Genomic DNA, 24,138 nt, shown 5'->3' on the forward strand with positions numbered 1-24,138 from the left:
CTAGAACACAAGCTCATTTGGCTATTCATTTACTGTTCAGAACTCAGAAAAAATATACATACTTTGTATATAATAAATATCTTTATCACACCATTCATCATTTCATTCAAGAGAATGAAAGTAGTCACAAATGCTTGCTGAATTTTTTTTAAAACACCATTTTGTCTGGAATTCCTCCCAATTTCTGTAAGAGTTGAGATGTATCTGACTACAGGGTACAGAGAATCTAATACAGACTTACAGCAAAGGACACTGGATGTTTACTTAGCCATAAGCCACAGGAGAGCATTTCCAAGGTAGACTTGAGGTTCAATGTCCTCAACTAGGATCTAGGTTCTTCCCATATTCCCTCAGAACCCTTGAGCTCTTTAGATTCTTCAGGGTTTTTTCGTTTTCTTCCCTACATTTTAATCATTAAGCAGTTTCTTATAGAAATGTTTTCTGATTAAAGTTGTCTTTTGAAATATTTGCTTTCTTAACAAACAGATTTCCTCAATGACTTGTTTACATATGCATTCAGTGTCTGCACTCTAATTCTTTTTCTTTCCAAAGGCACTAAGACATGTTACATTTTCAAAAGAAGAGCAAGCTTATTTGCCCCTTCCTTTCCACTCCTCATGTGGACTTGTTTCTCAATGTATTAGGAGCCTCAGAAGCTAGGAAAATTTCATCTGTTCCTTTTATAATTGCCAGTAGCCCTTCACAGGTGCTGAATGTACTTTATATGTCCTTTCTCTTTATGATTAATCAGAGACATGCATGTATTAAAAGGAAGCAATTTGAATCAGGGTTTTAGAGCCAATAAGTACTGGTCATATTATAAACATCTTCTATTAACTTATTTGTACTAAATTTCTTTATGTATTTGCTTCTTGTGCGCATCAGGAAGTCCCAGAACACAGTGTATTTTATTTCCCACTTTGTTCCACCTTTTCCAACATCTTTCACAGAAAGAAAGAAAGAAGCTAGGTTTCTATGGTAACACATGTGTGACAATTGAGGGTATCTGGATATAGGTGAGATAACTCCCTTTCAGATCCAGTGGGGAGAAAAGAAATGAAGTTTCTCTCTCTCTCTCTCTCTCTCTCTCTCTCTCTTTCTCTCTCTCTCTCTTCCCCTCTCCCTCTCTTTTCTCACAGAAACATACTTCTGAAACTGCAGGGACCCCACAGTGTCAGTGTATAGTGTTGAGTTTCTATTGTCATAAAGATTTACTGCTCTTGGGGGAAAATTCATTTTCACCTTATCTTTTTTTTGTTTTCTTTCCTACAAAAAATGAAGATATATATTTTTATTTCTAAAATCAAGCCTGGAATAAAGGTTATACAGACACATAAATGAACATGATCAAGGGATCAGGAAATAGACACCAATCTCCCACCCAAATCTTCAAATTCTCTAAATGTCCTCACATCCTTCTTACAGCAGCTAACCTTTTAACCACTATGCTACATACAGCCACAAATCAAAGGAGCCCTTCCATCTCTGCCCCTCCCAGACTCCGCCAGCTTCGGCCTGGTCTCCATACCACCAATATCCAAGCCAAAGTAGATACAAAAAATAAACTACTACCCATTGTGTTTCTTTTGCTTTATGGCAATGAATGGGAATGAAAACTGAGGCCTGTCATATGAGAAACATAAATGGTCGCAATCACTCCATGGGCTGCAGTTTCTACACTTCTCCCTATTGAAAAAGTCAACATGATGAAAGGTCAGGGAAAATAGCTTGAGGAATGTCAAAAAGCTATTTTTCTAAGTGGGGTGCTAGGTTGCCCCCTCACTATTTTTGTAACAACTGCTATTAGATGCACTACAATCTAGAGCTTCCCAACTTTGGGGGACCTAGGAATAATGAAAACAGATGCCTAAATTTACCTTGAGTATCCATAACCCCAATGCAAAATTCTCAAAAAAAAAAAAAAAAGAAAAAGAAACATCATGGTATCTTTATCCCTTGCAAAGTGAATGAATTGTCAGTACTACTGTAATGCAAGGTTCAACATGGCTGTCATGACCTTTACAGACAGAGTTTGATGATTCTTGACTCAACTTAATCCTCAGCAAGCATAGGAACTTCTTATCATCAAGATGCACAATTTGCAGCTTACAAGAGACAGTCTGTCCTCAGAAAAATGAAGCTGCTACTAATCATAAAAACACATATCAGTTTTACACAAAATATGAGACTTCTATAAAACTAGGTGAACACTGTATTTACCTATAAGATCCTCTTGAATTATAGCCATTGTTGCTCAGGTATGACATATCCATGTAAGCTCTATGTTTAAATTTACTTCTTTACATTACTAGATTAGATTGAAATATGATTCTTGTCAGTTAACATTTCTGATATTTTATTTTTCTCAGAGTGCTTTCACCACGATTCTGGTAGTTCAGATTTAACTTCTCATAGTTTGTCAATATGTAACCAAGAAGTAATAACTGAATTATACTCCCAGTCCTCATATCCATGGGTTCTGCAACCACAGATTTAACCAATCACAGATCAAATTCTGCATCTGTACCCAACATGTACTACCTTTTCCCCCTAGTCTTTATGCCCTAAACCATACAATATAGCAATTATTTGCATAGCATTTACATTATATTAGGCATTATAAGCAGTCTAGAAATGACGAAGTATAGAGAAAGATGTGTATAGATCATATGCAAATATACCATGTTATGTAATCTGCAGATTTTGGGATGTGTGTGTTGAGTATCCTTTCTGAAAACAATCTTCTGGTTATCAGAGACAACTGTATTTTACTGAGGAACAATTGCAATTTATATTTTAAGTTTGACAGGATATTTGTCCTCAATTATTTTAAACAAAAACTTGGTGCGTGTTATACTACAGCAAGGTAATGCAAACATAGTTATCTACTAACATAATCATATAATGGAGCTATCAGAGCAGGAGGACACTGAAAAACCCGAGTACACCTTTATAGTAATTTGAAAGTTGATAGAAAAGGTGGGGAACATCTGTTTTTTAGAGAAACTCAGATCAAAATCCTCTCTAGGATGACCTTGTGGGAAAGAAGAATGGTGGGTAGGTATACTAGGATTTAACATTAAAACTACAGAAATGTATTGTTCTCAAGAAATGTGAGATAGCAAGGGACACGAGGAGACCTGTTCGAGAAGGAAATTTTTAGAAAAACTAAATACAGCAACCAGTGATTACAAAAAAAAAAAAAAAAAGCACAGTGGAGGATGATTGAAGATGTAAAGCTTCTTAAATATGATCGTACGGGAGAAGGTGTGCAACTAAGTTCTAATATCAAAGACATAGTGCTAAATTTTTAGTAGTGAAAGAAAAAAGAAATGTTTTAGAAGGCACGCATGGAAGACCAAGGCGACTGCAGCACGGTGCCTCCTAAGGACCGGAAAATTTCTCACCCTAAAGACAAAAGTCCCTGTTTTCTCGATTCAGCCCACATCCCTCAGCACCACTTCCATGCCCATCTTTCAGGCAGAATGCCACGGAGACGACGTTAAAAGCAGAATTCATCACTCTCGCCTGCCAACGCACCCTGTTCCTTTGCCAGAACAGAGCACGGCAACGAGCCCTTCCATCTCCGCCCCTCCCAGACTCAGCCAGCTTTGGCCCGGTCTCCATACCACCAGCCCCCGGAGGCAAGGGAATTGCGAGTTCTGGTTGGCTCGGCCCAAACCTCCGTCATTCATCAGCTCACCCATGATTGGTTGGCAGAGCGTGCGCAAGAGCAAATGCCCAGCCTGGTGAGGCTCTGGGAGGTGGGTTGGCTGAGTCTAGACTAGGGTTTTCCCCATTGGTTGAAGTTGGTCGGTGGGGGGAACACAGAGCACCGAACATCTCTCTATTGGTTGTGAGTGGTACCATGGGGTGCACAGGCGTGATCTAATTGGTTAAAACGAATCCCAGCTTCCTACTAGATGCCCCCAGCAGGCTGTTGCTATGAGGTATCTCCGAGTCTTCCCGCTGCCGGTGGGAGCTCCGTTTTCCAGGTTTTCCGTTCGCCGGTGGCTGTCAGGGCGTGGGAAGAGCTCGACTTGAGGGCACCGAAAAGGGGCGGGTCTGGAGGACGTCATCGGGCGTGGACCTCGCTTACGTGGTGTCTGGGCGCCCCTGACTAGCTCTAGGGCGTAGGGCCGAAGGGCCCGCTCTCCCCTTCCTCAGTGTCTGGGCGTTTGAAACCAAGCTACATCTCATTGTTTCACCAGCCTCAGGCAGAGACCTGGAGGCGCTTCTCTCCTTAAACAAAGGTTCACATCGTTCTGTTTATACAAGAACGAAGACCCCCGGAATACTCTGGGTGGTGTAGAGCAGGGGCACCCAGTGACTCCCTTTGGACATCGCGCATGTAGTCTTCTCACCTTCCACCCTGGAAGTTCCCATGGCCCCTCTACCTCATCTTCTCTGCCAAATTCTGAGCGTGGGAGTCTCAAATGGACTTTGCCCCTGCCGCAAGCGGGAAGCGCGCACGCGCATTTCGCAGGCGCTAGGGTTTGCCGCGGGTGTGCGGGGTTGGGTGTTGCCGAGCGGACGTAAAGCTTGTTTATCCCAGGGCGGGACTATGCTTCTGCGCGGCGCAGGGCCTCCCGGGAGCGCGCGCGGCCGGTTGCCTAGGCGACAGGGATTGGGGGCGGGGCTGCGCCGTGGCTCCGCCCCGGCCGCCGACCCCGCCTCCGGCAGCGCTGCGGCTGTGCTCGGGCGCGCGCTCCGGCGCCGGGGGAAGCAGCAGCGGGCGGGGAGCTGGGCGTGGAGGCGCGAGGGGCGGGGCTGGGCGGGCGGCACTGCGGGCCCGCGGCTCGGGCGGCTCCGGTGGCTCTCGCTCCAGCTCGCCCTCAGTCTCTGCCGGCGCCCGCGGGGTCGCTTCGCTGCCCGGCTCGGCCCATGCCCAGGGCCGCTGCTCTCTCAGCTGCGGGCCCGCCGCCGGGGCCCGGGGGTCCGCCGCGGCCGTGAGGTGGGGGCGGCCGCCGAAGGCAGCGGGGCCGGCCGCGGGGCAGGGTCCGGGGCGCAGCGCAGCGCGGCGGGCGGAGGTCTATGTCGCGGGCGGCGACGGCGGCGGCAGCCGCGGAGGGACGATGCGCGAGTACAAAGTGGTGGTGCTGGGCTCGGGCGGGGTAGGCAAATCCGCCCTGACCGTGCAGTTCGTGACCGGCACCTTCATCGAGAAATACGACCCCACGATCGAGGACTTCTACCGCAAGGAGATCGAGGTGGACTCGTCGCCGTCGGTGCTGGAGATCCTGGACACCGCGGGCACCGAGCAGTTCGCGTCCATGCGGGACCTGTACATCAAAAACGGCCAGGGCTTCATCCTCGTGTACAGCCTGGTCAACCAGCAGAGCTTCCAGGACATCAAGCCCATGCGGGACCAGATCATCCGAGTGAAGCGGTGAGCCGGCCGGGTGGCCCCACGGGGTGCTGGGGGCTTGGCGGCTGCAGCTCGGAGTCGCAGTCCGGCGGCCTGAGCTCCCCGCGCGGGCCGCGGGGAGGGAGCTGTGTAGGGAGAGGGCGTTGAGCCTTGGGCTTTACCATTCTCCGCTCCGCCCGAAGCTCAAATTTGAGTGCTTTGTCTCACCACTAAAATTTGGCATTCCTTTAACCCACGGCAGAGCCCTTTGTCTTTTGGATGTTGTTGGTAGTGCCGGTGCAGAACCCCAAAGGAAACAAAGTTTGAAACTTGCGGGGGGGGGCGGGAGAGGGGTGGGTAAGTGCGTCGGGGAGAGGAGAGCTGTGCGAGTGGAGGTGAGACTCTGCAGATAACACACACACACACACACACCCCTACCTTTGCAATGTTTGACAGCAAAATTTTCACACATGTATCCTGTAATGATGTCAGTTCGAGAAGAAGGAGACCTTTATCTTTTCAGAAAAGATTTAATGCTGCCAGGGCGTTTTGCAAAAATGAACTCTAATTTAGTGTGAAACTTTAAAGACAGATTATCAAATTATTTGAAGACATCCTAACAGCTCAGTGGGGTTGCGAGAGTATTTGCATATGATAGTACAAATATGCCATTCACAGTAAAATAATGCATCTTAACTTTTTCCTTATTTAATCCATTCACTTTTATCCTCAGGCGGTGGGATGGGGTGGGGGTCAGAATGGAGGGATAAAAGCATTTCTCAAAACAAAATAGCAATTTCTTCAAAAGTGCGACTGAAGTATTAGCTAATTTAAAGTTTAGGCAAATAAATTCCTTCCTGTTAAATTCCTAAAGTGTTTTGGAAATACTGTTGACCGCTTAAGTGGTTTAAAATGTTGTTTTCTCTTAAATTTACTGAATATTTTTCCCTATAATTTAAGCATCAGAAATGTAATAACATATTATTGTAGAGTTTTGGTAATTTTTTTCTGATTATTCTTTAATTACTGTGACTGTTTCATCTGGTCATTATTAATGTTGCCAACAATTTTAGTGTCATTTTTTTTTCCTGGCTTATTCTACCCATAGTTCTAAATGTGAAGACATTTACTAAAAGATAGGTGTGCTATAGACACAATCACATTATAAGTCAGTGTGAGTCTATTAATTTGAAAGAGCCAGGGCCAAGTCACTCATATTCAGGGGATGCTTACAATTCATTGCAAGTGATGGATAGTGCTACATATGAGATTAAAGGGAAGGTCCTTTCTCATTACTCCATCTGCAACTCATTGAGTATACACTCTTAACAGCAAAACTAAAATTTTGTATGTGAATTCTTGTGTTAAATTCCAAATTAAAACAGTGACTATTTCACGGTCTCTATTTTGTTTTCAAATCTGTGCATCCCATAGCTTTTATTTCTCCAGTCTCATTAGCTTAAAGTTGTTTTGTAGTTAGATGAGCAATTTTGGTATCTATATATATGATTTAAAGGAGCTACATTTAAGTAACTCAAATCCTTAATTATTATCCCCTTACCCCAGTACCACTCAATTAAAAAGAAAGCAGACTCAAGAATAGGTAGTCTCATTCATTGTCTCAGGTCAATTTAGACCAGATACATATATCAAATAATCCAAGTGAATGCTCCAGCTATCCCACCCTTCACATTTAAGTGCATACATAATACATTATAAAGTGCATGTACAACCTGGATACAGGGCTAACTTGGCAGAAGCCTAGGGCAAAGAATATGGCAAAGTATTAGATAGCATGGTCCTTGTATTTTGGGTTTCTTGTAATATAATGCAAATTACTTTTCTCAGTTGTAATAATGAAATAGTCTGTATTCTGTAATAATTTGCACTGTGATCCAGGAAAAGAAAATAGAGTAAAATTTACTTCCCAGATGCCACTTTACTCACTAGTCTTAGTTCTTTATGTTTAAAAGGCCATTGAGTAGCTGAATTAGAGTTCAAAACTGTTTTCACTGGAATTTAACTACTGTATACTCAAGAACACTCAGGCCCTTACTTCCATGTCCTCTTTTTTATACCTACCCTAACCTCATCTTGTGGCTTCTCAATCTAACATTTTAGAAGCTTTATTTTTGGGGTTTTGGAGATTGAACCATGGGCACTCTATCACTGAGCTACATCCTCAATTCTTATTTTTTATTTTGAGACAGGTTTTTCCTAAGTTATCCAGGTTGTCCTTGAACTTGTGATCCTAAAGCTTCAGCACCATGTCCCCACAACCTAGTCCCTGGGATTATGGGCATGCGCTGCTGCACCCATTTTAGAAACAATTTAATGGGAGAGAGGATTGGCTATAAATGATTTATATTCTAATACAATCTAAAAGTAAGGCATATATTAAGCTAGCGAGCGTTCTCTAACTCTCACTGAAAAAGAATAAAACATGATTTTCAAATGGGGGAATTTTGTGTTTTGCGAGCCAATTTTTAAACTTCCCAATTGCTATAGTAGGTATTCAGTAATTGCTTCCTTTGCTCATTGTGTACCAACTAGCTGCTTTATATACTATATGAAGTAGTTGTTAGAGGACATTTAATATCACCACAATGGAGATGATGTAACTGAAGTGCCAAGAGATTTGATAACTTATCTAAGACCACTCACTGATGGAAAGGAGATTAAAACCAGTATCTTTATGAATCAATGTATCCTTTTCTGTGTTAGTTTGTCTTTCAACTTGGTGTCTGCTGGCCAAATCAGCTCCTAACCTTTGGTCTCTAGGTCAGCACTGTTTGATAAAAACACAATGTGAACACATAGGTAATCTAAAAATTTCTAGTAGTTGATTAAAAACCTAGGTAAAACTAATCTTAATAATCATTTTATTTAACCCACTACATCCAAAATATGGTGATTTTAACATTATCAATATTCAAAAATTTATTAAAGATATCTTTAAATACTAATTCTTTGAAATATGGTGATACTTACAGCTCAACTTGATAAAATTAGCCTCTTTTCAAATGTTTAGTTGCCTCATGTGACCATAGGCCAATCTGCATAGCACAAGTCTGAGGTATATATATTATCTAGAAATGCTTGCATATTTCTATAAGCCCCAGTTTCTGTGTTTATGAAATGTAGAATAGCAGGCACCTCTCAGAATTAAATGAGATAATGTGTATTATTAAGGTTCTCAACAAACTAGTTGGTACACAGAAATTGCTCAAAAAATGCTAGCTGTCTTTTTGTTACTTACTTTGTTACCCTAACTTCTTTAACTTTTTTTCTGTGATCTAATTGTAATTTTAGAAGAAATAACTTAAACTTGTAATTGCATTTTGAAATGTAGAATAGCAGGCACTTACTATACCACTAAAATATTTTGGGGAAACTGAGACCAAAGGACAATACAAATAATCTTCTTTCTAAATCCTCACCAGTATAGACAGGTGAGGATAAAAACAATTAGAATTAAAACAATCTTTGGCAAGAATTTTGTTTGTATCTCTTAAAACTTATATTGTCTTATGAGGGATCCTATGAAAAAAGTCAAGAGAATGAACATTTAACATAGCCAGACATTGGATTGTTATTAATTGGAATATTATGCTTTTAAAAAACTAAAACTGGCCCACATTTCCTTAAGTATTAAAGGTGCATACACATACGTGTATGTGTGTGTGTGTGTGTGTGTGTGTGTGTGTACATGATCTCTTGGCAAAGCCAGGTTGACCAGCTGAAAATGGCCATATGTATAAATTCATATGCTTTTTAAACTTGACTTGAGGTGAGATCACACACACAAAGAAGAGTGATGGGGTGCAGAAGTGTTTTAATTGTAATAAAATTTTCTAAATTTCTAAAATTTTCTTTGTGATTTCAGAATTACTTCTTTATTACTCATCCTGGGGTCAGCCATGGATCTAACTTGAAATCTTGGGACATTCTATTCAAGGACTGTTCTTAGGATAAACCCTAGAAACCTTCAGTAGGACCTATAAAGCCCAGCATGTTCCTGTCCCTCCTGGCCTTTGCAGCCACACCTCTTATAGTCTTCATTGTACTCTAGCACCTTGACCTTATCCTTGAAAGTGCCTTTCTCTTGGCTCTCCTTCCTGTAGAACTCTTCCACCTCTTTGCAGAGTTAATTCCTAATCATTCTTTCATCCCTGCTCAACAGGTTCCCCCATTTAAGGAAACCTTCTGTTGCTTACCAAACTAATAAATCCCTTTCCTGTCTTCCTACACTAGACTAACTTCACACATCACCCTTCCCTCAGCCACACAGACTTTAAATATTAGTGTACCCTGTACTCCCCCCACCTTTTTTTGTGTATTCCTCAACATTTACTTATGTACTGGTGTGATGAACTTTCTCACAAAACACTTAAGTCCATGTGGCTAGCACAGCTTCTAGCATGTAGGAAACGATCAAGAAAAATATGTTGAAAAAGAATGTTTGGAAAGAAGAGTGTTTGTATTGTCCTTTGGTCTCAGTTTCCCCCAAATGTTTTATTGGTATAGGTGGAGGGGATGGTTTTTTGAAGTTGATTTTGTAGCTGGAGGAGTTGATCTTTCTTAGCTAACTTTTCTAGAGAGTACTTCTAGTTGGGCAGCAAGGGAGTAGGAAAGTTTAAGGTGAACCTCCAAGAATCAGGAGCACGATGTCTTCCAGATGGAAGATATGGCACGAGAAATGCATAAACTATGTTATTTGGATGATAAATAGACCAGATTGGCTAAACTAGAAGTTTTTACAGAAGTGTGAGGGAAGGTAAGGGGAAATTTTTTAAAGTTAAATTATAGAAGGTTAAAGACTTTAGACTCAATCCTGTTGTCAAGGACTGTACTCAAAATGTTAGAGAAATAGTAGTGGGGAGTTAATCTAATAGATGGCTTCATGGAAATAGCTCTGTTTTATAACAGGAGGAATCCTTGTCTATATTGTGGTTATCTATATGAAGTATAAAGATTCTGAATTAGCATGGTGTCTGAAGGATCAGAAGGGAAGATGCAAGTAATATTATAAAGAATGAGTTAATCAAACTGGAAGAGGAAGAAAGGTCAAAAGTAACCTTGACATTTTGAATATGAGTGAATAAGATTAGGGAGGAATAGCTGGGAGAGATTATTTCAGTTTGGGAGATGGTGATCATAATCATATAGATAGCTATGCCTAATAAGTAATTAGAATATTTGAAAGAAAGCCCCAATGATCAGGTTATATATGAATATAAAGACCCTGGTCACATACATAGTTCAAGTTGAGAGTAGATAAAACCTACTCAGTAGAGAGTAGAAATGAGTGAATAGCTAGGAATAGAAACGAGAAATGAGCATAGTCAAGGAAAGAACTTGAGAGCTGTAGGCTTGATAACACTGCAGAGGCTGAAGGCGAGAGGTGTTGTAAAATTAGGGAAAAGGGATTGATTTGCACTCCCCAAAGGAAGTTATTACTTTATAAAAATTGTTATGTTCACATCTTTTGAGTGATCTAGCTGATTTTACTTTTCTTCTTACAATGAGTAATAGTAAAAACTTACTCTAAAACAAAAGCATGTTGCCAGTTGCTATGCATAGATCACGACCATTTGGGTGGAAAGCTAAAACCAAAGAATATATCAAATGATGTTTGTCCCAAGTAAGTGAAATTTCTGGAGCTCTGCTACCATTCCTTCTTCTTCCACAGACATCTCCTTCCTCAGGCACCAAAGTTTAATCCAAAGCAGAGCCTCCAAGGTACAGAACCTAATAGCTGTGAGTCACTTTTTTAGCATTAATAAATATATTCCATGAAAAATTGATGACTAATTCCTGACAGTCAATCATATACCCAAGATTTTGAGTGTGGAGGATAGGACTAATGGTAGGAGCTGTATCCATCTAAATACAGAACTAAGATTTAAAGACAATTGTGATTACAAAATAGAATATTCGTGCTAAAAACATGGACAATATAAAATAAAATAATAGGAAGAGGAGAGAATATGAATGTTCAGTTCCTCATCTTTTACTAGAAGAATTCACATGGTCAAAAATGAAATCTGTTTCAAGAATTTCAAGAGCTTGATGTTTTTCATAAACTTTAAAACCATTTTATTGAACTATGACTGACATGCACAAAACTGTACGGACTTCATGTATGCAATGATTTTTTTGGAGATAAGCATGCACCCATGAAACTATCACCCTAATCTATACCATGAGCCTGTCCATTGCCTGCAAAATGTTCCTCCCACTCTGGTCATAGATTCATTTATTCATTCATTCTTTTTTGTGTTTTGTAGTAAGAACACTTAACATAAGGTTTATCCTCTTAGCAATTTTTAAGTATAGAGTACCCTATTGTTAACCATACATGCCATGCTAACATGGTACAGTAGGGCCCTAGGACTTATTTGTATTGCATAACTAAGATTTCAGACAATGAGTTGCTTTTTATGGCCCACAAAGTTTTTTTTTTCTGAAATGGAGCTTTTATTTTGCTGTTTTATAAAATTAACACATATAATTTAGTAGTTTTCTATTTGCCATCCCAGGATTGGAATTTTGAAAATTTCACTTTGCAGATTGGGGAAATGATCTCCCTCCAGCTCTAACATTCTGTGAGAGCCCTTCTTGTTGAGGTTATGAGGGAAGGAGTAAAGTTTATAATCTTAAATAAATGAACCCTTAAATAATGACCCCTCATTCATTTTCAGTTTGTGACCTGCAAGTCTTGCCTAGTTAAGATTTAATGATAATTCTATCAACAAAATCCATAACCAGAGGAATCATTAAGTGGAAATAAGCAAAAATAGCCAACCATTCTCCCACATGAACTAAAGATATCAATCTCCCCGCATATTGATAGATCCTCTGGTAAGAAGAACAAATGGATGTTTTGAAAGGTGACATTGACTGTCCACTGAAAGAAATATTCAGGCCACCAGCAAGTGGATACTGTTGAATTTCTGGCTTTCCTTTAGGAAAAGTCAGATGAGAAATAAACATTAAGTAGGAGGCAGGGGAACTGAAGGAAAAAGAGCCTAGAGACAACCAGCAGAAAGGGCACACACTGTTGGAGTCTTTTCTTTGCCCGTTTCCCAGGGGCAGAACTGCTGAGTGGCTTCATTGCTGAAGGGAACTTCTAGGAAAGTGTGTAGGACACATTAAAGTGCATATATCACACGTTTACACATATTTCTAAGCAGCAAGGATCATTACCCAAAACCATCTACATTGTACTTGATTTCTCAGGGAATTTGTTCAAGGATATTTTTTATTTTCACAGTTTTTCTTTTAGTTATTATCTTCAGAATTCCCTTAGGGAAGGATGTGAGACTTCATTCTAGGGTTTTCTTTGCTTCTGTTTTGTCTTGTTATCTGTTCCTATCTATTCTTACCTACTGTTTCTTACATTTATTTTTTAGGCGTATAGCATATAAAAAATTAAAAACTCTTTAAATCATTTTGTATTAGAGTTTGAATATGAGTCGACTTTCAAACACGATAAAACTTACAAAAACTGAATAGTTATAGATCTATAGACATAGTATTTTGTAGGAAATCTCTATCATAAAATATTTTCTTGAGTTGTAGATGGACATAGTACCTTTATTTATTTATATGTGTTGCTGAGGATTGAATCCAGTGCCTCGCACATGCAAGGCAAGCACTCTACTACTGAGCTACAATCCTAACCCCTGTCATGAGATTTTAATGGTGTGTAGATATATGCCATCTATTATATATTTTTGCCTTTGTATTTACTTGGCACAGTTGTGGTTTGTTTCATTAAAAAATTATTCTCAGTGTGACATAGAGAGACTTAGTTTCTTAACATTTTTTAATGCTTTACCAAATCAAACTGAGCCCTTTGGTAGAATGATATCAGTAATGGTAACATTATGGTTCTAGACAACTGTGTTTCATTAAAGTGTGTAAGTATGTTGGTAAAGTTTAAAGAAATCAAAATATCTGAAAAAGAATGTTTCAAGTTGCTAAGATCTTACCATGGTATATTCTTAATACTAAATAGAGTTAGGTTTTATTTCTAAAAGATTGAAATCTCTCTGGGAATATTGGGCCTAATATTCTAACTACTTCACTGTTTTTTTTCTCACAGGAAAAGAAATTTTAAAAACCACATTAGCCAGATTTTTAATAAATTTTAGTTTAAATTGAAGGCTCATGATACGAAATAAGATTTTTAAGCTTGTTATCAGAACAAGTTATTGGGTATCTGAATTATCAGTGGCTTATCATATTGAAGTCATGGTTTGGGAAGACTAATAGCAGATCACTATTGGAAGTTTTTGGAAGTTTGATACATTTACTTACTTAATGTTGGAAATTTACTGCTAATCATACATGGTTGAAAACTCTCTGAATAAGCTGATTAAAATGAATTACAGCTGGTAAAGTAAGCACAATTTTATACATTCTTATTCATGTTGCTGGAACGTATTCACTGGTAGAATTGGATATGTGGAGTTTTTACTTGTTGATTGCTTTTTCTAATATATTTACATTTTTAAAACAACAAAAATGATATTTTAGGGACAATAGGGTAATTGGTGATTTTCATGTTTTAAATGTTATGTGTCAAAAACCAAGATATTTTAAAAACTCTGCCTACCTGTGTTGTCCACTCAGCAATGGCTTTCACATCTCCTTATCAGGACCCTTGGTGGGAAATACTTTTGATATGGTGATACAGTGTACATGCAAGTATAAATCTATATAGCTGAAACCATTGTTTCATGAAACAGTAGTTAAACTTGCTATATTGCTTGTATTGCATTTTCCTCTTATTCACTGTTTTTAAGTTACCATCAAAGTGATCTCATCACACATAATTTGGAAGCTACTATCCTGTATCCTTTTCCTCTGAGAACACTAAATAGAGCTGTTTAATATTTTGGAACAATTCTTATCTTCTCCCTCCTGCTTTTTCAATATCCTACTATGCTATGTAAGAATTTGAAAATGAAACTGCTCCTGACATCAGTTAGCAGGTGGTACCAGCGGAAAGGTAGAATTAATCACTAAAGATTCACAAATTATGTCTTCTGAGGAAGCATTTAGCATGTTCTTTGTTGTGCATATTAGAAATATGAGGATGGATTTCTCACATAATCTTGTTCATTCAGAATAGCCCATACATTGTGGAAACTTGAAGGGATATGGTACAGGTTGAGCACTCCTGACCCCAAAATTCAAAATTTGAAATGCCCCCAAATCTGAAACTTTTTAAGCACTAATGTGATACCACAAGTGTAAAATTCTACTCCTAACTCCATGTGACTAATTACAGTCAAAATGAAGATGCACTAAAAATATTATATACAGTTACCTTCAGGCTATATGTGTAAGGTGTACATGAAACATGAGTGAATTTCATGTTTAGATTTGAGTTCTGTCCCAGGATACCATATGCCAAGTTCTAAAATCTGAAACACTTCAGGTCCCAAGCATTTGGGGTAAGAAATATGCAAACTGTAATTAATACTCAGGCTTAAATGTGTGATTGCAGGATTCTCCATTATCGTAACTACTTGGGAGGAGGATTGGGAAAGACTGGTGCATTGGTCTAAGATGGTATTGATTCTGTAAAATAAATGAAGATCATGATTATAGATATCTTAAAGTCATTTCATAAAATTGCCCAAGAGAAACATTATAAACCTCTACTTAAAACATTTAGGAGTGTTATTTTTCATGCATTCTATCCCCTTAAAATTAATAATTCAAATGTGGAATTCCTACATCATATTAATAATTCAATACATATTAGTATTTTCTTCTTTACTAGATATCTTTATTGCTATCTCTAAATGAAATCTTAGAGTGTTTTCCTCTATAATTGGAGAATTCTAAATATGTCCATCTTCAAGTTTCCAATGAACTTAACAACTATTGTATGTAATTCTCTAATACAGTATTTTATTGTACATGTTGGTCTCATCTTTAAAGGCAGTGTTAATATTGTTAAAGTTGAGATCTGACACTTATTAATTGTGTAATTAGAAGCAAGTTAACATTCTCTGCATTTTAATTTCCTAATCTGTAATATGGGTATGATATAATAACTAGTGAGATAGTGAACATAAAGTGTTTCTTTACATAGTAACCCTAAAATATCAACAATAAGGTTTCAACAAAAAATCACAGAAATAGAAAAAAACATACAAACAAGCATTTATCTCTCCACGCCCCCATGGGATTTTAACCCATGGCCTTGCACTTACTAGGAAAGCAACTTACCACTTAGCTGTGTCCATAGACTAGGACCTGGCTAAATTGTCCAGACTGACCTCAAACTTGTGATCCTCCTGCCACAGCCTCCTGAGTAGTTGGGATTACTGGCGGTCACCTCTGTGACTGGATTCTTTATATATAAAACATTGTGCTGCCACATAATTTCTTAGGAATAAGACTTAATAGCTTTATTGTATCTAGACAAATTATATACCTAACCTGGCACCACATTTCCATTTTTCTCTGTTGTTTTCTTCTCTGTTTTAAGTGCTAGCACCAAATGTGATGGCAGTGATTTTTAGTACATGTATTTTAAATATAAAACACTATGAGAAAAGTAATTAGCACATTAGTATTTATTAAATGTTTTTCTTTTTTAAAAAAGTTGATAATGGCAGTAGATCCTTTTATGAATACTAAAAACTGCATGGAATGAAGATAATTTTAGTAATCTCTCTGACTAGTTATATATAATTAAGTGTTGACAGCTTTTTAATAAATCAATTTCAGAAAAGTTTATCTTTTTGAATAAAAATCATCATCGTCAACATCAAAAAATATGGTTTAAGCCACCTCATTTGCATAACATTGCCCTGGGCATTATACAAAATAAGTACAAGATACTATCTTTATCCACTTGATATGCCAAAATGTACTATTGATGAATATATATTTGACAGTGTTGACTTGTAAGAAATACAATTTTTTAAATAATTTGATTTCTAAGATTAAAAATATTTTTCCACCAAAGATACTGCCTTTTCTAGGCCACCTTTTCTAAGGAATTTTTCATTCATTCTAACTCATTATGGAAGGTCAGAAATTAGTCTAAAGGATTAATGACAATCAGATCTTTAGTTTAGTATATGTATTAGTCTCTTCAGGCTGTTGTAATAAAATACCTTAGTTTGGATAATTTATAACAATAGAAATCTTTTGCTAACAGTTCTGGGTGCTGGAATGTCCAAATCAAGGTGCTAGCACATTCAGTATCACAGATGACCTATTGCTGCATCATCTTATGATGGAAGGGGCAAAATGATTCCCTCAAGCCTCTTTCATAAAACCATTAATCTCTTTCATAAGAACAGAACTGTTGTGACCTAATCATATCTTAAAGTTCCCACCTCTTAATTCTGTGTCCTTGGGATTAAATTTCAACATAGGAATTTTGGAGTGACAAACATTCAGAACACAGTAGTATATTTAGTACATTTTCCTTCCTATCCAAAATATAGTTTTCCTCTTCCACAGATGACCAACATACAGTTATTCTGTTTCTTTTTCTGCTTTTGGAACCAATAATCCAAACAAACTTTGGCTATGAGCAATATTGTTTGGTAAAGTGAAGGACCAGATGCTGTTTGTTAAGTAGTTCAATATATACACGTTTGAAAGCTAGCTAGAAATACATATATACATACATACATGAGAAAAGCTAATATGTACATATATGAAGGCTAGAGAATTAACAAGATTTAATATTTTAGTTTATTTTTTAAGAGGAAATGAGAAAAGAATTTCTCAATGGGTAATTCCATTGTTTTCAGACTCTGGCATTAAGGAATAGTAATATTTGTGTAAATTGTCTATCTGCTCTTGTTCTCAATGGCTTGGAGTACTGTGACCTTTATTGAGGAAAGATGTAAGTGGAGTGTCATCTACCGATGCTCTAGGCTTGGAGGATCCTCTGGCGCTGTGTGTGGGCTCAGAGAGCCCTGGAACCCACACAGTATTTACCCTAAGAGAGGCAGCCAGAGTGCTGCCTAACAAACCAGTATCTTAATTATGACAGATACCTCCCAGTGGCATTTTTAAATGCTGTTTTTGATGACAGAAAATGTGTATTCCTAAGACCACCAAGAGCACATCATCTGACTTTATTGAAAAAAATATGGTATATTTTTGGAGGTAGGGACTACTTATTTGGGGAAGGAGGTTTCTTCTATTGCTCTCATCAGCATATCCTGGTTCTAAAGCTTTTCTTCCTAGACCATGCCCAGTGGCTTCTGACAATCCCACGAGGGGCCCCTGAGTAAGTGCCATATTTATTTTTCTTTAAAGGTAACCGTATGTCTCTTTTACTTGGCACTCTTCAGGGTTATACCTGTTGTCCTCCACATGCATCTACAGTACCCCTTTCCATCTCAAAAATATCTCAGTTTGGATGATAATTTTCTTTGGATGAAAAATTATATGTTCACTCTTTATTCTTACCTTAAATTCTGTTTTTAGAATCTTGACAGAAAATTTCATTTTCCCATATGATTTTGTGTTAACTAGTCTAAATAAACAATTTCTTTGACCTTGTCAGAACCTCTACTGCTTTTGTTAATTTGTTAGTCCTCATGAACTGGAAATTCTGCTCAGTTTTGAAAGGGAACATCTTTCACTAAGTGTGCTGGATTAAAAGTGGCCACAGGTTCTGTGATACAACTTCCATTGAGAAGCAGAAAGTATTTTCTCCCTCTTTTGTGTCTACTTCGAACAAAAGAGTCTGGCAGAAGTGATGGAAGCCAGTTTGGGACTTACCCTCTAAAAGAACTAGCAATGTCCACCTATGTGTAAGCCTGAGATGACTTGTAAGAAGGCCAGCTCCCCTGCGAATACGTGCTAGGGGGACGGAGACACCTTCTAGATGTTTCTGCCATTGTGCTGAGCCTGAGGTAGAGCCAACTTTGAGCCTTCAGTGGAGCCCTGCTCCCCCTAACTGAACCTCTGGGTGACCCCAATTAGTATGATGTGGAACAGAAACTTGACCAACTAAATTCTGCCCAAATTCATGACCCACAACATTATGAAACATAGAAAAATTATTATTTGAAGCCATTAGCTTTTGGAGTAGTTTTTAATGCAGCATTTATTAGTTTGGGTTATTTTTTTCAGTAAACATGTTAATATTTTAGAAATTGTTTTGGTGAAAGAGTACTATTGACTCTCTGAATTTCTTCTTAAAGATCTTTACAAAAATATTTGTTGAAGATGGATAAGTGATACTTGAATGAATGTATCTTAACTCTTAAAAAGTGGCACCTGCGTTCTGCCCCTGCAATTTATATATCTAATGTTGTTCTGCTCTGCCCACACGACTATGATTTGAAGGTCACATTTAATTTTATGAAGAAGATAACATATTAAGGTTATGTATGCCCTTTGCAACTGGTTATAATAGTTTGTATTGCCTTCTCCCTCTTCACCCATTATGTATATTGTTTATGACAGCAGTTGACAGGGCTGGGGCTGTAGCTAGGTGGCAGAGTACTTACCTAGCATGTACGAGGCACTGGGTTTGATACTTAGCACCACATAAAAATAAATAAAGCATTCTGTCCATCTACAACTACAAAAAAAATTTTTTTTAAAAAAGTAGTTGACATATTCCATTTATGTCAACAACTACAACAAAAACCTATGTATTTGATGATACTCTGCTCTAATTTTGGCATTCAGCACCTGAAACATAGAAAACACCAGTTAATATTTGTTGAATTTATGAACAAAGTTCCCTTTAGATCATTGGGTTCTATCTTTTGACCATCCCCCCACCTCTAAATCTCAGGAGATTCTTTACACCTCAAGTCAATTTGAGCATTCCAGCATCTAATGCAAGGAATAATGAAAATGAATAAGCATTCTGGATAGCACTGGCCTGGTGACCTTTGGATAAGTTTTGCATGTTACTTGAAATACTGTGGACTACATGAAAAAACTTGTCACACTAGAAGACTGTCACTTATTATTTCTGTCTATTTTGTGTGTCTATAAGCATCAAGAAGCAGTTCCAACATGGGGACATAGCAACATATGAAACATTCATGTGTCTCACCATCCTTAGTCTCAGATTAACTCAAAAGGCAGCACAGTTTATTTATGGCAGAAATAAGACTTAAACTCAGAACTCCTAATACTGTATAGAGTTGTGGTGGTCTTTCTTTCTTTCTTTTTTCATTCTTCCCCTTTTTTGTTACCCCACATGGTCTTACTAGCACTTTACAGCTATGGTTCTGTCTAGTAATTTAACAGCTGGAGTTCCTATCTAGTGACTGAGCAACTTTTGGAGCAGAAAGATCAATAGAATAAAGAGAGAGACTTGTATTTGGAAAATATATAAATTGTCAACTTATAATATTAGAGGGGAATGCTACCTATTTTCTTTTCTCAAGTCTTTCACAGGGATTAATGGCTTTCAGATTTGGTTTCCATACATGGCTGGGGAATGGAAGCCAGATATAGGAGATAAAATACTAAGTAACAGTTTTGGTACATTTTTATAGCTTGTATCACTACAATTAAGATTCTAGAACTGACTTGCTAACAGATGGTTTGAGAAAATTTAGAAAAGAATAATTAGCATTTCTGTAGTATTTTACAGTATCCATAATACTTTAATGGATAATTCATATAAACTGCTTGGCTCGGAGTATGGCACATACCAGGCCCTCTGTAGATCCTAGCTGTTATTAGTAATGTTATTATCATTCTCTTTCTTAATATATTAATATTTTTGTTTCAAATATAAGAAGACTGAAACTCACAAAGGTCAGATCACAGACTCATGGAAGCAGAGCTGGGACTTCTAGGTTCTCCAAATCCAAATCCTGTTCTCACTGGCTTGTAGTGCACTGTATCTTGATTTTGGCCATGACCTAGGGGTGGGCCTTTACCTCGGCATTGGAGACCCACCACATAGTTTCACAGGGTAGGTGTGGGGCTGGGGGGTCATATAAGCAGTATTTTGAGATAATTATTGTGAAAGTGGCATATAAAGAAAGAGGGTTGAGAAATGGAGATGACACCAGTTAGAAAACTTGTAGTACGTTGGGTTTGAGTTATTCTGGAAAAGAAAAGCTTTTTGTAATGAGTTTGAAAATGAAGAGAGAGTTTCTCACATCCAGTAATTCTTGCTCTACCCTCCCCTGTAATCACTGCCCAGCTAGACCTGTCCTTACAGCCTCTCCCGTACCTGATGGCGATTAGAGGCTATTGGAGCCTTGGCTTCCCACCCACTCTCTCTTGCCCCACACTGTTTCTAACTTCTTTGACTATAGTATTGGCTTGAACTGTGCCAGAGTATTTGTAACCTGCCACTCTCTTTTGACTGCCCTCAAGGGCCATACTGTCTCCTTTCTCCCCTGTGCATTTGTTTGCTTTTGCCATCTGTAGCCTGATAGTTCTGTTTTAAGTCTAAAGACCTTTTTAACAGACACCACCAGTGAATCTCATGCCAGTGACCCAGCCAAGTACAACATGTCATGTATAAATTGATGTGCTCTTCTTCCTCTTCTGAGTTTATCACTGTAAAGAAGAATGTTAACTGCATTGGTGTCATAACCTTAGTTTTCCAGAAAGCCATATTGTAGAAATTCAATGTTGAGGCTTTTTAAGGCGTTTTATTTGGTGCTATTTGTTCTTAATGATTTGGAAATGCATATTTTGAGATTCTGTTGTAGCAGTACAATAAGTCTCCCAGATACATATTTTTCTGTTTGTAATTTAAAAGTTACCAAAAGTCTTAGCTCTTCCAATTTTGAAACATCTTTAAGTCTTCTTCATTTAGTGATAGCTTAAAATAAAAAGTAAGTGTAATTGAATCTTAAGTATGTATCCTATGCATGTGATTTTCTTTTTTTCTTTTTTGTACCAAGTATTGAACCCAGGGATACTACATCCCCAATCCATTTTTTTATTTTTTTAAATTTTGAGACAGCGTCTTGCTAAATTGCTGAGGCTGACTTTGAACTTGCAGTCCTTCTTTCACAGCCTCCTGAGCCATTGGGATTATAGGCATGCACCACCATGACAGGTCAACATGTGAATTTTTTCATAAACATTTTTGTCAAGGATTCTGAAGTGAAGGGTTCTGAGAAGATATGTACTATAGTCTAATCCAGATATAAATTTAGGTAACAGTTCAAATGGCTTGCATGTTCCTAAACCCATAACTCAATCTTTTCAAATATAGTAGTCAAGCCTGTTTTTGAATGCACAGGTTTCAGATTTCAGCTCTCACTGAAGATAAATGCGTGTCTTACCTCTGAACACCTTCTGAACACCTTCTTCCTTTGGATAGATGAAAACTATTTGCTCTTCCTTGTGTATGTGCCCAAGCTTGGGTTTCCCCTGCTGTTTAGATAAGAAGCAGCATGCTTTGTTGGCAGATTTTTAAATGATGTGTTTTTGATTTGGTGACTGAAAGTCATTAAAATGTCGATTTTAGCAACACATGTAGGTACCAAATATAGATCAACAACTGCTTTCTGCCATCATATTTTGGATATCTTAAATATTATGTATTTTGAGAGAGAGAGACTATCAACTAGTTTATTTAGACAGTTCGTGCATTTGGTTTCTAAATGACAAGGTTTTAGGCTTCTAGTTGCAAACACTTCTTTACAAATAACACATTTCTGCATGGGTTGTGTTTGCTTCTAATAATAAAAGACCAAATTAAATGTAATCATCATTATATTTTCTTTCTTTAACAGACTTTTGGAGTACTGTGGTATTTTGATACTCATGAAAGGAATTGTGAAGGCAGTTTATAGATCTGAAAGTGGTGAAAATGTTCTAAATGATTATCATTTTTATTTCCAGTAACATGCTGTCCTTTAATGTTAGTATTCTTTGTGCTTTTAATCTTTAGCCACTGTTTGATATAAATTAAGTAGTGCAAGACTTGGACATATTTAAAATTGATTGGCATTGTTGGCTGAGTAATAAACTGATCAGCCTAATCATGCAGCTTACACAGCTTAACCACCGTTACCCTCATGTATATGCCCTCAGTTTGTCTTGAAGTTTATTCTGTTTAAATGAGGAAAATTTTTATTTACTTATCTTTCTGATTTTTTCAATTTTTTAATTGAGGTATAACTTTTATCCTCTCAAGAACACAAATCTTGAGATTTGGTTACACAGTGTGCATCTAGCTGTGTAACCAAATCCTAGATGAAGATGTAGGACATTTCAAGCAACACAGCAGGCTCCCTCATGTTCTGTTCCAGTTACTTTTATATGCAGAGACCATCATGGATTAGTTTTATCTATTATTGAATTCCTGTCATTCAAGTCCTCCTTTTGAGATTTACCCATGTTGTTGTGAGTAGTGGTAATTAATTTTCTTTAATTGAGGAGTGGTATGCCCCTCATATGATTGTTCTGTTGATGGGCATTTGGGTAGTTTCTAGATGGGGGTTACTATAAGTAAACCTGCTGTGAACATCCTAGTACATGTCTTTTGGTGAATACCTGTACACTCTGGCCATATATATAGGAATAGGATTATTAGTTCATAAATACATATGTCCAGTATTAGTAAATACTACTAAATGGTTTTCCAAAATAGTTGTAACCAGTTTGCTTTCCCACTAGTAAAAGTTAAAGTTGCTCCACATCTGACCAACATGGATATTGTCAGTCTTTAAGCTTTGGCTAATCTGGTGAGATTCTAGATATTTCATTGTGATTTTAGATGTTGTTTCCCTGGGTGTAAAAATGTTGAGCACCTTTTCATATGCTAATGGTTATTTGGGTGTCATCTTTTGCCCATCTGAAAAATTTGGTTTGTGTTTTTTTATGATTTGTAGACATTCCTTATATTTCTAGATACATCCTTTATCGTGTGTATTTGCATATGTATATATATATATATTGCAATCACCTTTCCCCAATCATTGGCTTACCTTACTTTTTCACTTGCTTAGTGGTTTCTTATATATATATCTTTATTTTGTTTATTTATGTGGTGCTAAGAATCGAACCCAGTGCCTCACATGTGTGAGGCAAGTGCTCTGCCACTGAGCCACAACCCAGCCCCAGCTTAGTGGTTTCTTTTAGTGAGTAAATTCTTAATTTAAACAAGTCCAGCAAAAAACACACATGCGCGCGCGCGCGCACACACACACACACACACACACACACACATAAAAAGAAAGAAAGAAAGAAAATTTATAGCCACGTTGTTTTGTTTTTACCTTTTTGCACTGACTAGAAACTTAATTGTAAAATTTCCTCCTTTTTATACTTAAGTCTTTATTATTATAAAGCATAATTTACATGATTATCATACCTTTTTAAAATTAAGCTTGTATAATTGTAGATTCACATGCAATTATAAGAAATAATGTATTCCATGTACCATTTGCCCAATTTTCTCCAGTGGTAACATTTTGCAAAACAGTAGTACAACATCGTGGAATACTGACATTGATCTAGGACATTTGCATCTCCACAGGGTCACTCAGGTTTCCCTTTTGCAGCCATTCTAACCCCGCCCCCAGCCCAGCTCTGTCTCCTCTCCCCATCCTTAACTTCTGCCAACCATTTGTTTTTCTTTTCTGTAGTTTTGCCATTTCAGAAAGTTTTATAATTGGAATCATATAGAAACGTAATCTTCTGGGACTGGCTCTTTTCTATCAGCTAAATCCATGGAGATTTATCCAGCTGTTACATGTACTAATAGTTCATCCCTTTTTATTGCCAAGTAGCGTTCCTCAGATGGATTTGCCAGTTTTGGGCTTGTTGAAGGATACCTTGGTTATTTCTGA

The 24,138-nt window shown here is 37.8% G+C and overlaps 1 protein-coding gene across 1 annotated transcript in view; it reads left to right on the forward strand.

The window, feature by feature from the left end:
* Positions 1-4,766: 4,766 nt before the first annotated feature.
* Rap2a (RAP2A, member of RAS oncogene family) overlaps positions 4,767-24,138 on the forward strand; it is a 37,501-nt gene continuing 18,129 nt past the window's right edge. The window contains exon 1 of the mRNA XM_013360947.4: positions 4,767-5,389. Within this exon, the coding sequence (XP_013216401.3) occupies positions 5,076-5,389 (314 nt within the window). The 5' untranslated portion in view covers positions 4,767-5,075. The remainder of the gene's footprint in view (positions 5,390-24,138) is intronic.

Source organism: Ictidomys tridecemlineatus, chromosome 6 (genome assembly GCF_052094955.1).
Source record: "Ictidomys tridecemlineatus isolate mIctTri1 chromosome 6, mIctTri1.hap1, whole genome shotgun sequence".
Classification (NCBI taxonomy): domain Eukaryota; kingdom Metazoa; phylum Chordata; class Mammalia; order Rodentia; family Sciuridae; genus Ictidomys; species Ictidomys tridecemlineatus.